Here is a 16,105-nt window from a genome sequence, read left to right as displayed (position 1 = left end):
CCATTTCCTATATCATGAGATTTTTAGGTCTCGCCTGAGCCAGCGCATGCGCTGCTCTGCGAGACATTTAGTAAGTGGGGTTTTCAAAGTGCTACCACACGCTTTTGCTGGCCTCAAGCTTGTGGTTACGCGTGCACGCATGCACCCGCCATCTGCTCGTCATGGCTCATTAACTCTACACACACAACCCGCCCCCCCCCTCTCTTCCTCATTAAGCATGCAATCACTTTCACGGCCGCGTCACTTTCACTGCCGCGCGGCCAATGCTTGTTATACCAGGGACACGTACGTCACAATGGTTATCTTTCAACATGTCATCAGACATCACCACTGTGGGCGATACCACATTTTCCATTTTAACAATAAGATCAGCACAAAGGAAGTTCAAAATCCGATTTCTTGACGAGATCCATCTATTCCACACAAAATGATCCAACCGTGAACCTGAAAGAATACCCCGTGCGACCCATCATAACGCCCTCAACAGTGGTTTCCTTTTTACTCTGACGCAGTGAAGAGAGTACTCCCTTCTGCACGTACGTGGGTCCCGATCTCGAGACATCACATTGCATGGCCTGTGATTTTATAAGTGTTCCATTTCCAGGGTTCTGCTCTTTTGCTTTTGTGAAGGTGCGGACACTTTCAAATGAATGTTAAATGTTTTTAGAAAGTACGTTCTTCTGAGTTTAGAATAAATTACATATTCAGTATAATTCTCCTCACAACCTGTCTGCACAAAGAGTATTTAATTTAAATATGAAAATATTCTGAGTGAATAACATCCCCATCTCCGTATCTGACCTACTCCTTCTCCGTGTCCAGTAATTCCCCTCACACCTATCAAAATTCCTTCGGGTCAAGTTTGCGCTATACAAAACTGCCCAAAAAATCCTCTCTCTGCAGCCCTTTCGAACAGTAGACCGTTACTCCCTATCGAAGCTGGCGTGCGTAATTATAGCTGCTATCTTAGCTCAGGAAACAACGCTTTACTCCTTGGACGGAGGGGACATCTTGGAACTGGAAGTTCATGCACATGTTTCTTGTAGTTGCTGCGCTAGGGGTTGCCGGAAATAAGCCGGACATATAAAGATAGGAGACGGGAAGTGTTTTCTTTTGCTGCGTTCGTTGGCTTCTTTCTTCTGGTGCTGGTCTCCCACGTTGCAATCATGTCTGCGTTCGAACAGCTTCCAGCCAATGTGGGCAAACTTCTAAAAGGCATCGACAGGTAACGCATACATGTGCTATTCGAGTTCCTGGGAAAAGGACGAAAGGGAAGCCAATAGAAGAGAAGTGCTACTATTTTATGAGCTCCTTCAAGCGATGTGATCAGCGCACTCCCCTTCTTATGACCGCTATTACTGGCTGTTGATCCCACTCCCTCATTAGCTCCTAGATCATGATAGGATGAGACCCTTGTTTATGTATTCAATCTCTATTTTTTTTATTCTGGTCTGCCTGTAGTATAATCCGATCAAGTTACTGTCCCTTTGAAACCACTACACACCGTAAGGCCCTGCCTAGTGACGCTGCGGTTATTTCTAATTACGTTTATTTTCTCTTTTTTGCAGTTTTGTAGAGCATTATTTTTTTTTCTGGACATTATTTCGCGAGACATATGCAGGAAGTAATTCATTACCTTAACAGTCAATTAACATCTTCTGATTATACACTTACATGTAAAATGCATATACATTTATATATAACCTCGTACCTCTCCAAATAAAAAAAGTGCACCATTGAGAGCGACTATACTCTTCGTAGGTTGCTTTATTTTATAGGCGATATTTATATAGCTGCTATTCAAGGCTACTTATGTGGTATATAAATACCGCCAATAGAACCCCTGAAAGGTATCATAGACGCAGCAGGGTGGTGCATCAAGAGTTGAAGGAATCCAAACACATCACCCACAAGTTAAACGAACTACACTGCTCCCCTTACAGCCGGGTCATCTTTAGAACAACTGCATCACTTCTAAATCCCTTAATAACAAGATCGCAGTTTACCTGGCAAACAAATTCACGTTCTACAAATACCAACATACACAGACATACATACATCTACATTCTTCTTACCTTCCTAGACAGCATCAATTTCTCCTCCTCCTTCCCTCATGTTTTTATTTTACTGCCAATTTGTTTTGCACAATTTCCTATAGGAAAGTTCAACAGCAAGTATTTTTCATGGGGGTACTTACACACATATTGAGCAGGGCGCTGGTTAAGACATTGGGGCGGGGGAACCCCCGATCGCTACTTCTCAGGTATTTAATTTCATTTGCGACCATGAACTGTCTTATTGGTGGGGGAAGGAGGAAACTCTGCCTGTTCAACCACTTTGGGGCAACTGTACTATGGTCCCTCAGTCACCTCACTATCAGGCCGTCATTCAGCTGCTATCGGGGTCACCAACCACCTAGGTATGTGTGTCATCTGATTGTGTATTATTACTTCTCCCCTCCACTCCGACCACGCTCCGGATTCTTCCAAGTCTCCAGGACTTCTCTCCATAGTTCTGCAATGGGACGGCGTCTGAGCCCCCTCTTTTCCTCTCTAACCAGGACTCAGCCCCAGCCTAATAGGTCACATCTTGCCTCCACATAGAGTTGCGGGCCCAACCTCTGATTTCCAAGTCAACGCTATTCGTCTTCTAGCTAGGACTAGGGCATGGTCCAGGAACCTATTCCCCACCTTTCGTTTAAGTGGCAGAGGGAAGAGCCCCAGCAAGCACACCTCCACTGTGTCCTCCAATGTACGCCGTACCTGTCGACCTCAACACCTTCTCCCAAAGCCCACGCAAGACGGCACGTCCCAAGTCATAATTATGAAATCTGCATCACTATGATCGCATCTCTGGCATTTGTGAGCCTCGCCACCGTAGACAATCCTGAGTTTGTGGAGAGTCATATACGTCACATGGGTGTAGTTGAACTGTGTGTACTTCAGTCTGGTGTTACGTGAAACCTTTTTTTAGATATGCAAGCATTTACATTTGATGAAATATCTTCTGATGGTCCGTTGCCTATTGCTGCAGAGAGACAATAAAAGGGTTTGGTAGAGGAGTGCAGGACTCTTGTGTCCCTCCTCTTGCAGCGGCAGAATATCCTGCAGAAACGCTAATCGTGATTTGTTTGGTGTGGGCAGCATGGTTAATATCTTTCATGGTGGAATCACCTCACTATTACCAATCAGGACGAGAAGACTCAAGGGTGTAATGCTTTTTTCCACTGACGAAATGTCACAACCAAAACCAGGCATTCAATACAATGAATTTTACCAGTCTTATAAAAAACATACCATCTAACAAACAATTTTGTGACCTCTGTCCCTCTGACTTCACCCCGGTCAATAACTGCCCAGAAATGGCCGCCCCTTTGATAAATGTTTGAATAATGCTTCTTGGCACAAGAAGCCTTCATTGTTTAAGAACCTGTAATATGCATAGACAAGTGATATTGAAAGCATTCAAGACAAGGACACAGAAAAACAACATATAATCTTTGTTAAAATATTTTTACGAAGTAAATTATGTTTGGCAAAGAACCAAACAGTAAACAAATGGTGGAGAAGGTTTGTCCAAAGAGTAACTTATGGTAAATAAATTAAATATGGTACCCTGTATTTTACAGTTCCTTTGGGACCTTAGAACTTTTTAGTTGTGCAGCACAATATCCTTGGTGCAACAACATCAACTGTTGCATGGCTAAACACTTATAAGGTCCCAAAAGCGAGACCTATTGGCTATGCCAATGCTTGTTATCATTTTCCTTCTAAATTTTGCTTTTTTCTCAATAAGGCAACAATTGGTGTATCCGTTTCTGCACTGAGCGAGTGCAGCTAGAAAGATGCAGCTAATCTGTTTCTTCGCGCTTATTGTTCGATGGCAAATGATCTGGATTTTAATATCTACTGGAAATGTTCTCTCAGCAGGAGTTTTAAAATGGATTGGCGGGAGAGTTGTAGGTGTTCTGAAGAATTTGTTCTGAGTGTTCACTGTAAAAGCAACTTTATCAAGTGCAAGGTTTCTAAAGCTTTTTATGGTCAACCACTTCCAAAAGACGCATTTCATAACCTTAGTATGAATATAGATTTGAAAAAAATTGAATAATTTCTTTGTAAATGTAATTTCTGGTTAAAACCAGATTACAAGCGGTGGGATTTAGAGGAGAGAAGGACACTTTACAATTATTTTTTTTACATTTTCCTTTATTCTGTTTGCGACACGTGGAACGTTTTGCCCAGAATCATGTTTTGTTTGGTGAAATGCAAAGCTGTGATTTTCAACATAATTGCTGTAACATTATCACAAAGGAAGCATTTGGTAAGCCTTAGATAAAGTAGTAACAAGGTTCTCCCTGCCTGGGTCTTTTCTAATCCTCTGCTGTAGCTTATCCTCTTTTAAACTGCCTGCAATGCAACCCATTAGGAAACAAGTGCGTGGATATTTTTTTATTTTCAACAAGCCCTTTTCCTCCCTCCATATTTAGTTTAAATGAGCATGGTTTCAAGCCTTTGGTGAAGACTTTAACAGGTTAATACTTCATTTAAAAAATGCTGCTTTAAAACCATTACATTTGAAATGCTTTATCACATTCACTTGTGTTAACTACCAAAGCAAACTTCCCTAAACATACTCCAGATCGAAGTCATATTCTGTCCTTTCCCTCCTTTCCAAACCTCACACCATCACATAATTGTTCTTAATATAAGGGCCACATCTACACCCTATGCTCATCCAGAGTTTCTCAGTATGCTCTCAAACAGTTGCTTTTCTAACAAAACATCAATTCCTTTTTGTCTGACGTGAACCCTAAAAAAACAGCTTTGTATCCTTTATCTGGACTTAAATAACCATTCTCCATTCGCCTTTACCTGCATTTTTGACATGACTAAAGAAAATGTTCAGAGCCATTTCGAAAGACACAACAAACATTTCATTTCAGTCCATTTTAAATATTATACCCCTGATCCAGCGGATTACCAGCTTAGGTTAGTCACACACCATATACTCACCTGGGCCCATAAACATTCATACAAATAAGCTAGTAGTACCGCCGGAGTCAATTTTGTTTTGCCTGCAAGATTTTGTTATCTTTACCCAAATCTTACAGTTCCAAAATCCTTGACAATACATTTCCTCTGGTCAATGAATCTAGTAGCTAGTAGAATAGGTAGAAATAACATTTAAGGTTTTCTCCAATAACCACAGACTCGATGAGTGTTAAAAGTTTTATCTAATCAGAATTTTGTGAGTCAGAGATCAAATACATGTTAACATCGGGTTCATTCATAAAAAAAATCAAGTTTAGTTCAATATAAGTCTCATTAAAATATCATGATGACAGTACCTGAAGAGGGAGAAAACGGAGAGCAAGCACAAGGACAGATTTCACAGAATTATATTTACCTAAGATGTTAGATGAACCCAACTTCTTGAAGATGAGTCAGGTGGAGTCCACCAGGACAGGTGGAAGACAAATGATCAGGACAGGTTCAGGACCGGGAAGGTGACCTCTTCTAAGTGCAATGCCAGCGTCGCACCCCTCTTTGGCACTACTCTCCTCGATTTTTCTTCCGCGATTCCCCTTTTAGATGATTGGATTATCGATCAGTATTTCGGTCTCTCGAGCAGGGTCTCTGGCATCTGCAGGGTCTGAGACAGCGTCTCTGACAAAGTCTGTGGCAGCATCGGTGTCGGATCTGTGACGGTTCAGTGACATCTAACTACCTAACCTACCTCAATTATACTATTCTGTGTTCGTGTACCACCCCAAATGTTTCAATATCGTGAAATCCCCTATTTACTTTAGGTTCTTTGTTCAATGTACCCACCCCTAATTCATTTTCCCAAGCTTTATTCCCACCCGCATTTCACGTTATAATCAATACATTGTATATAATTTGTTCAAATTTGCTTCCTCTGTCCAGGTCGATGGGTTAAGTTCCCAAGGGATTCTTGCCAGCTTGACCTTGGCTGGGTTTCATCGGTGTCATCATAGTTCCGGGTAGGGTTTAGTGCGCGTGCGCACGGGTCAGGTATGGTAGGGATTTCAGTCACCCTCTGAGTCCCAAATACAAACTAACAATAAAGTCAGAGAAAGACATGTTAGAATACAAAAATAAATGAATTCACTGTATACCACTTATCACTACTCTAATCCCATTTACTTTATATATATCTTTCGCATTAGTAATTTAGTAGAACTTGCAAGGTTTAGTTTAAGCAAAGCATGCGCATTAACATGTGAATTACAAGCGGCCATTTTAGAAGCTATTGCACAGCTGCCAAGGTTTTCCCTCCAAGCATAGAAAACGTCATACTACGTAGATGCGGTACACGCATGCGCAGAGAAATTCCCGCATTTTGTCGGCCATTTTTAGTGACATTCTGGTTACTGGTTAGTAATACACATAGGCAAGCATCCCCTAGATACAATATATCGTGTGTAATGCAATATTGGTATTTACAAGACATATTGATTACGGTATTATACGTTATTTTAGAGGATTGCATCCGAGCAAGTTTCTTCTTTACGAAATCTTGCCCCATCACCCCTCTAATAATATATTTTCCAAGAGCGCATGGCAAAAGTTCAAAAAGGCCATTTTACACACCTACCACAAAATTCTAATGGTAGATCTTTTCATTATGGATAGGATAGGCAAACACAGTGCCGACCCACCATTCCATGTAATTGAAATAAAAGACTCCAACGAACCATGTGTGTCACTTAAAATTGGCAATCAATGCAGATTCTGCAGCCAAACACTCATGGAAGAGCCACAGCATGGTATAGTTGCCGAAAAGATCCATCTGAGGAGTGAAAGACACCTGTTTTTTGTTTGATTAGCCACCATTCCTCAATGTCCTACCCTTGGACAGTTTAATACTTCTTTTAGAAACAAAAACAGTGGAGAGGCAGTAATTTATCATCAATTTCTCCAGAGTTTAATAAAACTAGCTACTCTCTTTGAGTATAATACAGCATGGTTCTTTACATGCCCCTACTCCTACATTTCGTTAATGTACATTAAACACTGCTAGAAATGTTCCTTTTTGGAAGAAATTGTCAGATCTGGCTCAAGTAATTAACCAAAAAAGTCTGTTACTTGAAGACTTTAGTTTCTGGGAAGACATCTCAAGTAATAAGCATGGACCAGAAATCGCTGACAACCTAAACAGACTGTCCCCCCCACCCAAATAACAGGGCACCCACTGGATTTTGCGTTTATTTATGGGCTGGTCAAATAAGAGACTGTTGTTAAACCCAACATTTAGTTGCATCAGACTCTGTTCACATTAATTGTTGGTGTCCATTACAAACTCACCACGATCAAAAGTAGTAATCCAGAACATTTTTCCCCAGCAGGTTACTGATATCCCTCAGTACCTCCTATGATGGGGTGACATGTTGTCCTTCTGAAATCAGAGTTCTGTAGTATCACAAAAGCCTATGACATTGCAGCTCTGATTTCTCCCAGAAAACCTTAGTCAGATGTCAAGGCATCTAACAAGTGGTTTAGCTCATGCTGGTTAGTCATAAAAAAATATAATAGCAAGACATTGTTGGAACGTGCAGTGACATGGAAGGAAAGCCAAGAATACTATAGTCTGATAACTGTAAAATTCTCTAAAAGGCTTACCAGAAGGCAGATGACGGGATAACAAAAAACATAAGTCATTACCGATTTACCATGTCTTCAGTAAAACCAGAGAACCAAAATATTATCTTGTTTATTTCTGATCAACGCTGCAAAAATGTCTTTGATCGTGGGTAATATTCTGAACATTCAGGTGAATATCTCTGAGAAGGCCGAAGTATCTCAGTTTTCTCCAATTGAACCACAGTTTGTTCCACCCTCTCACCTATATGTGCACTGTACAAAGAACTTTGAAAACTAAAGCCTCCAATTTATATATGAAGGTTGCTATGCATCTGCACTTAAAGACCGCATAGCTACATTAAGCCAAGACAACCAATATAGAGCTGGCAAATTAAAAAATAATTTCATATCTCTAATTCATATGAATCATGGCTGGAGCTCTCATTTTTCAACACAAAGAATTTGTTCAGTCAGCTATTACCTTTCAGATAATGTCTAATAAAGAAGAATGTGGGGAACAGAAATTCATCCTGCAACATCAGGGCAGCTCTGCTTTCTTCTCTTGACAGTGACACACAGGAAACTATTATTCAAATTGTCTGCTGTCTGTAACCTAGTGGACAACAAAATTCTCTAGCAACATTTGGCAAAATGGTCAGGAGTCATTGGAACAGCAGTTCAACCGTGCCATTCATTGCTATCTAATTGAAGTCAACAGATTAGGATGTGCTCCTCCGTGTCACCAACAAAAATAATCTCCTGTGGTATCCCTCATTTATCCTAACTTTGTATCGCATGCAAGATGCTTCTGATATTATCTCCTAGTATTGCATATTTTTCCAAATGTATACAGATGACATTCAATTCTTAATCCATTTTAAGTATGAGCTGAAATATAAATCCTCGTCATTGAAGAGCAGCTTACTGTCTGCATTGCCTTCGTACCACAGAAGTAAATGGGTGCTACTCCAGTTTCAGAACTCCAGTCCAGGGTGTTAAAAAGCTTGCTATGATACAACACTGAGGTTTTGTAAAGAATAGTAATCTCCAGCTCCTGGCATTAAAAATGATCCTACGTCTCCTTCAACTAAAACACCACAGTGAACTTACTAGGACCGTGAATGCTGTCCAGACTAGATTGGGCTACTCAATCGCTTCTCGAGAACCCCAAAATGACCTCAAAAGACTAAGAAGATTACAAAACAAAGCAGCGGACCTTTTTCTGAAATTGGCAAACAGTTGTATGTCACTCTGGCAGTCACAGAGCTTCACTGTATATTCTATCACAAAGATTAAAGTTAAAACGTGGCTGTTCAATCTTAAATCAACCAGGGCCTTAGCTTAATCTACCTTCAGAAGTGCATTCCATATTACACACCCAGTCAGTTTGCGAGATCATCCAGAGCAACACTTATTACACAAACGACTTTAGTGCCAGAAAACTCAAGGTGGCAAAACAGTTTGTTTTCCTCATCTATGCTCTCATCTAATTCTTGAGTCGAGCATTAACAGAAGTGTGTCCATTAGATTAACTCACCATAGTGCTTCCATCGTACTATGAGCTGATCACTGATTCAGGATATGCCACCATTCTCTATTTCATTAAGTTTTCGATTCATATTTTCAACACTTGGGTTAAGCTTCTTTACTTTTTTATCAGGGAACCAATTGGACCAAGTGAGTACCATTAAGGGAATCGGTTTTCTGTGGACCTGCTGTGCTGCCGCCTAAAAACAGCTGAATATTAAATTTACATATCTTAAAATTCCATAACTAAAAAGAAATGACTGTTAACTAGGTATTAGTCCTAGTACTTGCAATGCTATTCGCTCTAGGACTTTTTGTCGGTCTTTTTCAATCTGAGAACATCCTCTAGCTTCAAATTAATTCTAAGCGTCTGGGTAGCAAGAGAAATCTGTTGCCTTTTGGCAATTAAGGTTTCACAGACCTGATTTTGCTTCCTTCTGTAAGCATCCGTTCCTCCAGCTGTTTAGAAGTCTAAGCCATACCACACAACCATTTTCAGTAGTTCCTTAAAGCCCTTCAGTTTTACAGGAAAGATAACATTCTTGAACTGTAGTTGTCTTGTCAGGAGTATCTGGTTTCACTTGTAGCCTGAGGTGTGGGGATTGGTAGCCACACCCAGGCCATGTTATCAGTCTCTTGATCTGACAAACTCTTGTTTACAGGTTTTTTTTTTGGGGGGGGGGGGGGAGTTTTATATAGCGCGAGCTCGACCTGAAGGTATTGGGGCGCTTAACATGAGCATCAGTTGCGTTGCAGACTGACACATTTATTTTGTTAGGCACAGGGAGATTAAGTGATTTGCCTAGAATCGCTGGATGTTGAGCATCCCTGCCGAGACTCCAACCCAGTTCCCCAGCTTTCAGGTCGACCGTTGTACAATGAATGAAATGAAATAGCTTTTATAAAGCGCATGGCTACCCGGGAGCATCCCAGCGCTGAAGTGGTTACTAGAGTTGGCCAGGCCGTCTAAGGAAAGAGCCACGTCTTTAGTTGTTTCTGGAATGCTAAATGGTTAGGTTCCCTACGCAGATGCAGCGGCAGGCTATTCCATAGTTTTGAGGCATTATATGAGAAACGTCAGCTACCACTTTTGGCCTTCTTAATCCTATGTACCGATGCTAGATACAACTCATCAGAGCGGAGGATTTGATTGGCCTGGCAGGGGTGAATCATGGCTTTAATAATAGGAGGTCGATTCCCTCCTAGAGTCTTATGGGCAACACAAAGGGCTTTAAAATAAATTCTCTCCTGCACCCGTAACCAGTGGAGGGCGAATAGTGCTGCTTTTGCTGAGCAGCGATTGTGGGTTCCCATAAGCAGTCTTGTGGCGGTGTTTTGTACAAACTGCAATTTTGTGGTGACTGCATTTGGGGCGCCCAGATAAATGGCGTTACCGTAGTCTAACCTGGAGATGATAAGCGCTTGGACCAACGATTTGTTTGCTAGGTTGAGATTGAACTATTGACAATAGATCCTTCAATAGCACTACAGCTAGAGCTAAATGGCAGTCCCCTCCTTATGCTACTTGAAATGTAGGGTCTAAGATATTCAACACGATCTTATAAAAAATGGAGTTGAGCATTCCATGGCTGGTCTCAATTTTTTTTTTCTGTTCCTAGGACCCCAATGCAGACACCGAGTGGAATGACATCCTCCGTAGAAAAGGGATCCTCCCTCCAAAGGAGAAGCCCAATGAGGAAGCAGAAGAAGAGGCGGAGCAGATACTGCAGCAGCAGTCAGTAGGTGAGCACACATGGAAGTCAGACCGTAGACGTAAGCTGGAACTTCAATGTTTAAAGGTTTACAGGTTTACATGTGCTTATTCGATTGCAAAAACATGGGTTCTTTGCTTGCTGCCAGAACGTGCTTAATCAATTGTAATTCTGCTCCCTGTGCAAGGACGCTACGCTGCTGTGGGGCTCCAGACTCGCCTGAACACATCGGGACTGCGAGGACCGGGGAGCATTGCGCTCCGCTAACCAGGCTCACCTGCTCCTCTTCCCGTTGACCATCTCGCCCACGCCACGCCTCGCGGCCCCCGCTGCGCGGGAGCCGCTCGAAGGCTCCTTCAACATTTAAACACTCGGCTTGTGCTATGAAGGTTGGGTTTCCCTTCTGCTCCCTGTGCAAGGACGCTACGCTGCTGTGGGGCTCCAGACTCGCCTGAACACATCGGGACTGCGAGGACCGGGGAGCATTGCGCTCCGCTAACCAGGCTCACCTGCTCCTCTTCCCGTTGACCATCTCGCCCACGCCACGCCTCGCGGCCCCCGCTGCGCGGGAGCCGCTCGAAGGCTCCTTCAACATTTAAACACTCGGCTTGTGCTATGAAGGTTGGGTTTCCCTTCTGCTCCCTGTGCAAGGACGCTACGCTGCTGTGGGGCTCCAGACTCGCCTGAACACATCGGGACTGCGAGGACCGGGGAGCATTGCGCTCCGCTAACCAGGCTCACCTGCTCCTCTTCCTAACGACCCGCCCCTCTCTTATTATTTAACCAGGCCCACGTGAATCCGCAGCGCGGATCGCAGCGCGGGCGAAGCCCGGGCCAAGGGCGGGCCCGTTGTAGCCCGTTCGAGACCGAGAGAGACCGGACCGGGCTACCCCTCTGTCACCTACGGCTCCAGCGCGTATGGGCTTACTACAGGTCATTGTTATTGCATGTGGTTGTATCGTTAATATTGTACGTGGAGGACATATCGCTGCCAAATCAGAGTAATTGTGCACTGTGTTACATCTTAACTAAGCATGGCAGCTAAAGAGGGTAAGAACCATGCGACCAAAAGCAATCTCACTGGCACATTAGATCAATTCATAGTTAGAGCCAACTCGGTGATTGACCAGGGCATTGTCCTTATGGAGCGCAGAGTATCGCAGGATCTGGCCCTAGCAAGAAGATCTTCTCTGGGCCTCCTTGCATCTGCACGCACCCCAAATGGCACTGGTAGCAATGCCCTTCCTCTTACTCAATTCATTGATGAGACTTCTAGCAGTGAAACTTCTAGTGACAATGAACCCGGGGTCCACTCCAGAATTACATCCCCCCCAGTGACTAGGTCGGGACCGATCCTACGGGAAAAAAGGGCCACTAAGGTAGGGCTGTCCACAAACTCCAAGCCAAAATCCACCAGGCAAGTTCGCTCCAAGCCAGGGGGAGCTAAATCTGCACATCAGGGTGCAGTTTTGGTGGCCGACTCGATGGCTAGAGATGGTCAGGGCAGCTGCTCCCTCCCCCCAGCTTCGTGCTCCTCGTTTAATTCTCCTGGGAATCATTCAGCTCAGGCATCAGCTCCTCCTGCATTGGTGACACAGTCACAAGAGGATGCAGTAGTACCGCAACAACTAGATCTAATGCTGCGCGCGCTACTGGCACCCCTGGAATCCAGGTTGGAGGGTTTAGCGTCCCTTATTACCAAGCTTGAACAAGGAATTAAGGAACACACTGAGGGTGCTAATAATAACAAAGTATTCCCCGCATGCTTTTGCAATTGCCACTGTCCCACCATAGCCGGGGCTCTACCAGCCCCGGCGGCCCACTGTGCAGCTCCACGGCTACCATCTGTCCCGAAAGCTACATCACTGGCAATTCCAGCCATACTTAACGCTCCCTCATTAGAACATCATGAAGTTAGGTCTCTTACTGACCACCACGTAGACAGTAACACCTTGGGAGAGGCCACTTTGGGTAATATTAGTGACAATATGAGGACAGTGAGAAAGCGAACCCAGGATAAGGCTAATAGGATGACTTCTAGAATAGACTTGCCCCCGGAAGCTAGCCCTTATATGGTTGTCTTAACAGGGGTTCCTGAAATAAATGATAATAGTATTGAGGAGTTCTCGAACTTAAAAAACAAGGCAATCCACTGGCTCTCAAACCACAGGCCCCTGCCACCGCAGGTTAGTTGTGAGGTCATTATGGTTAGAAGGGTGGGGTGGGTAGGGCACACTCCTAAAAACTTAACTGGTGATTGTGTCATAGTTAACTTCCGGGATGCCAGGATAGTAGACCACATCTGCAACTGGAAAAAACCACGCTTAGACACCACTATTGCGGTTCGCCCCCTCTCCTACTTCTACCCAAATGATCGTATGAGAATAGAAGAGAGCGGTTGGACTTATATTCCCCACTTACAAAGGGGAGGTGCTGGGAAATCAAGGCATCTGCCCTCTGATGCAGACTGGGCTTATCCTGTCTGTTCAAACAGGTTTAGCTGCCTCGACCAGGTCGATTGACTGGCCAAGCCAACCCAGGTAGCTCAGGATTTTATGGGGGATAGTATTCTAGGTTTAGAGCCCCTTGGGCTGCATGACGAAGGGAATTTGACTCTTGACACCATGGGGTGCACCACTGGTACAGGGGAGACCAGTTTCAGCAGTATTAATGGCAATCCCCAAGCGTACTCCCTGCAGTTTTCTGCTTCCCTTCCAATGCCAGCCACCTCCCATAGTGCTATTCTCACCCTTATAGGGGGAACTGATTCTCCCCAGAAGAGTAGCATTTCCTCTGTACTAGATTCCCCATCCCAGCATACACCTCGCCACCAACATATGAACTTACTGTCATGGAATGTGGCAGGTTTAGCAAATAAGATAGCATGTCCTGAATGGGGCTCTTTTGTGGATGCTGCTGATGTGGTTCTATTGCAGGAGACCTGGGCTAGGGAGGTGGTTCATAGAGCCGGGTTTGCTTCCTTTAACATCGCAGCTCGGTGGGGAGGCAAGGGCCGCCCCTCTGGTGGCCTGACAACATGGATAGGTGTACACCTGGGTTGTAGTGTGGATTTGATCCAGACCAATTCGGATGACATCCTTTGTGTCCAACTGTCCTGGCCCAACTCATATAAGCTGGCAGTTGTGAATGTATATTCACGCCCTACTGCCATGTCTAAAGAATCTAACACCGTAGGGGAACTATCATCTTTCCTGGAATCCTTGGACCATGATATTAACTGTGTGATCGCAGGAGATTTTAACTGCCACTTTGAGCCCCTCCCAGGGCTGGGTGAGGGGGCATTGCAGGAAGAAGATGAGTTTTGGGGCATCCCACAGTGTAGGTCCACCTTTGCAAAGGTATGGACCCCACTGGCTATCCAGGTTATGACTCTAACCTTGCAGTTTTCAGTTAGGGCGGTTAATGGCCGAATGCCTTCGGACATTCCATCCAAATGCACCTATAATAAAAAAGACCATGAATCCCATCTGGACTATTTTATGGTCCAGACTAGGTTATGGTCCAAAATTATAGATTTGGAGGTCATGAATAGATCAGACAGCGATCATAACGCCCTACTGATGAGAATGGAAATGCCAAACTCTGCTTTAGCCCTTACGGAACCAACTGCTGAGCTAGGATTGGTCCTTACTAACAATAGGAGGAGGGTTAAGTGGGAAACCCTATGTGAAAGGCGAGATGCACTGCCAAGCTTATACATATCTATTCTCCCCCTGCTCAAGATGGCAAGTGACATTTGGGACAAAGGGCAGTCTGAGGATAACTCTGCACGCTTCCTCACTGTGCACCGGGAATTAGTTGATACCCTTGCAGGCTTTTTAAACCCCATAGTTCCCGACAGGAAACCAAGGACAACCCAGCCCTCTTGGTATAATGCCGCATGCAGGAGTGCTAAAACTGCCTTGATTAATGCTATTAAAACTGGCAGTGATAAGCTAACAATCTGCTCACTTAGGGTTGCCCACAAACAAGTCTTAAAACAGGCAAGGATAGATTGGGATTGGGAGAGATGGGAAAGTTTATCATCAGCCCTTGCTAATAAGGAATTGAACAGATTCTGGGCCATTGTGAATTCAGGGTGCGCGGAACCCCGCAATGCAATTGAAGCTAATCTTGACCCGGGGGTGTGGGAATCCCATTTTAAAACCTTGTACGCTGCCACCTCTGATTTAGATCTCTTGCCTTTTCGGCTTCCGTCTGCGGGGGATGCCGAAGCCTTGGAATTCACTGTAGATGATGTTTTGATTGCCATAGGGAAATTGGCATTGGGTAAAGCACCGGGCATAGATAAGATACCCGGGGATTTGCTCAAAGATCAGCCTAAGATATGGGCACCGTACCTTTGTGCACTTTTTAACTCAATTTTGCACGGCACGGAGGTCCCTGATTCGTGGCTGGGAGCGGAAATTGTACCGATATATAAGAAGGGTTCTCCCTTGCTCCCCGTTAATTATAGGCCTATCAGCCTCATTGACGTCCCCCAAAAAATAATGGCAAGACTTATTTTAGATCGCTTGCAGGACTGGATCATTGAGAATGATATCCTTTCTCCCTATCAGGCTGGCTTCAGAAGCAAAACATCTACCATGGATCAGATCTTCCGCCTAGTAATGTTGTATTGGAAGACCGTGGCGTTGGAGGGTGGCAGTCTCCACATGGTATTTGTTGATTTACGCTCTGCGTTTGACACTGTTCCTAGGGGCAAACTTTGGGTTGTTCTACGTGATCTAGGTGTACCCATCTCCCTATTGGGTATATTGGTGAGGTTACATACCGAGAACTTCGCCCAGGTCAGGTGTGCAAGAGGAGGTGTACTGTCTGACAGGTTTGCTGTAAACAAGGGAGTCAGGCAAGGGTGTGTCTTGGCCCCTACTCTCTTCTGTATTTACGTGAATGGACTGATTGCCAGCCTGGACGCAGTCCCTAACAACGATGCACCCAGGTTGGCAGGTAGGAAAGTAGCAGCCATAATGTTTGCGGATGACACTCTGCTCCTTTCCAAAACACCAATGGGCATTCAACGTATATTGGAGGGATTCAGCAACTTCTGTAGGGAGCACGGACTACAGATCAATGTAGATAAGACCAAATACATGATTTTTAATCCCCCAACACACACTAGGCCACCACCTACCCTTGATTCAGTTGTACTTGAGAGAGTTTACACCTTTCAATACCTTGGTGTTACCCTAGGTGAAAAACTTTCCTGGGGCCCACATCTTGCAAAATCCCAACTTAAAC

General features: G+C 44.2%; 1 protein-coding gene across 1 annotated transcript in view; it reads left to right on the top strand.

Moving 5' to 3' along the window:
- The window catches only part of PDCL3 (phosducin like 3), an 81,936-nt gene that overhangs the window by 17,295 nt on the left and 48,536 nt on the right, over positions 1 to 16,105 (top strand). Inside the window, exon 2 of the mRNA XM_085622766.1 lies at positions 10,751 to 10,874. Coding sequence (XP_085478892.1) covers positions 10,751 to 10,874 — 124 coding nt within the window. The remainder of the gene's footprint in view (positions 1 to 10,750; positions 10,875 to 16,105) is intronic.

The sequence above is a fragment of the Triturus cristatus genome, chromosome 8 (assembly GCF_964204655.1).
Source record: "Triturus cristatus chromosome 8, aTriCri1.1, whole genome shotgun sequence".
In the NCBI taxonomy this organism is placed as follows: Eukaryota; Metazoa; Chordata; class Amphibia; order Caudata; family Salamandridae; genus Triturus; species Triturus cristatus.
The sequence above is the reverse complement of the archived record's forward strand: the minus strand, read 5'-3'. Positions and strand labels throughout refer to the sequence as shown.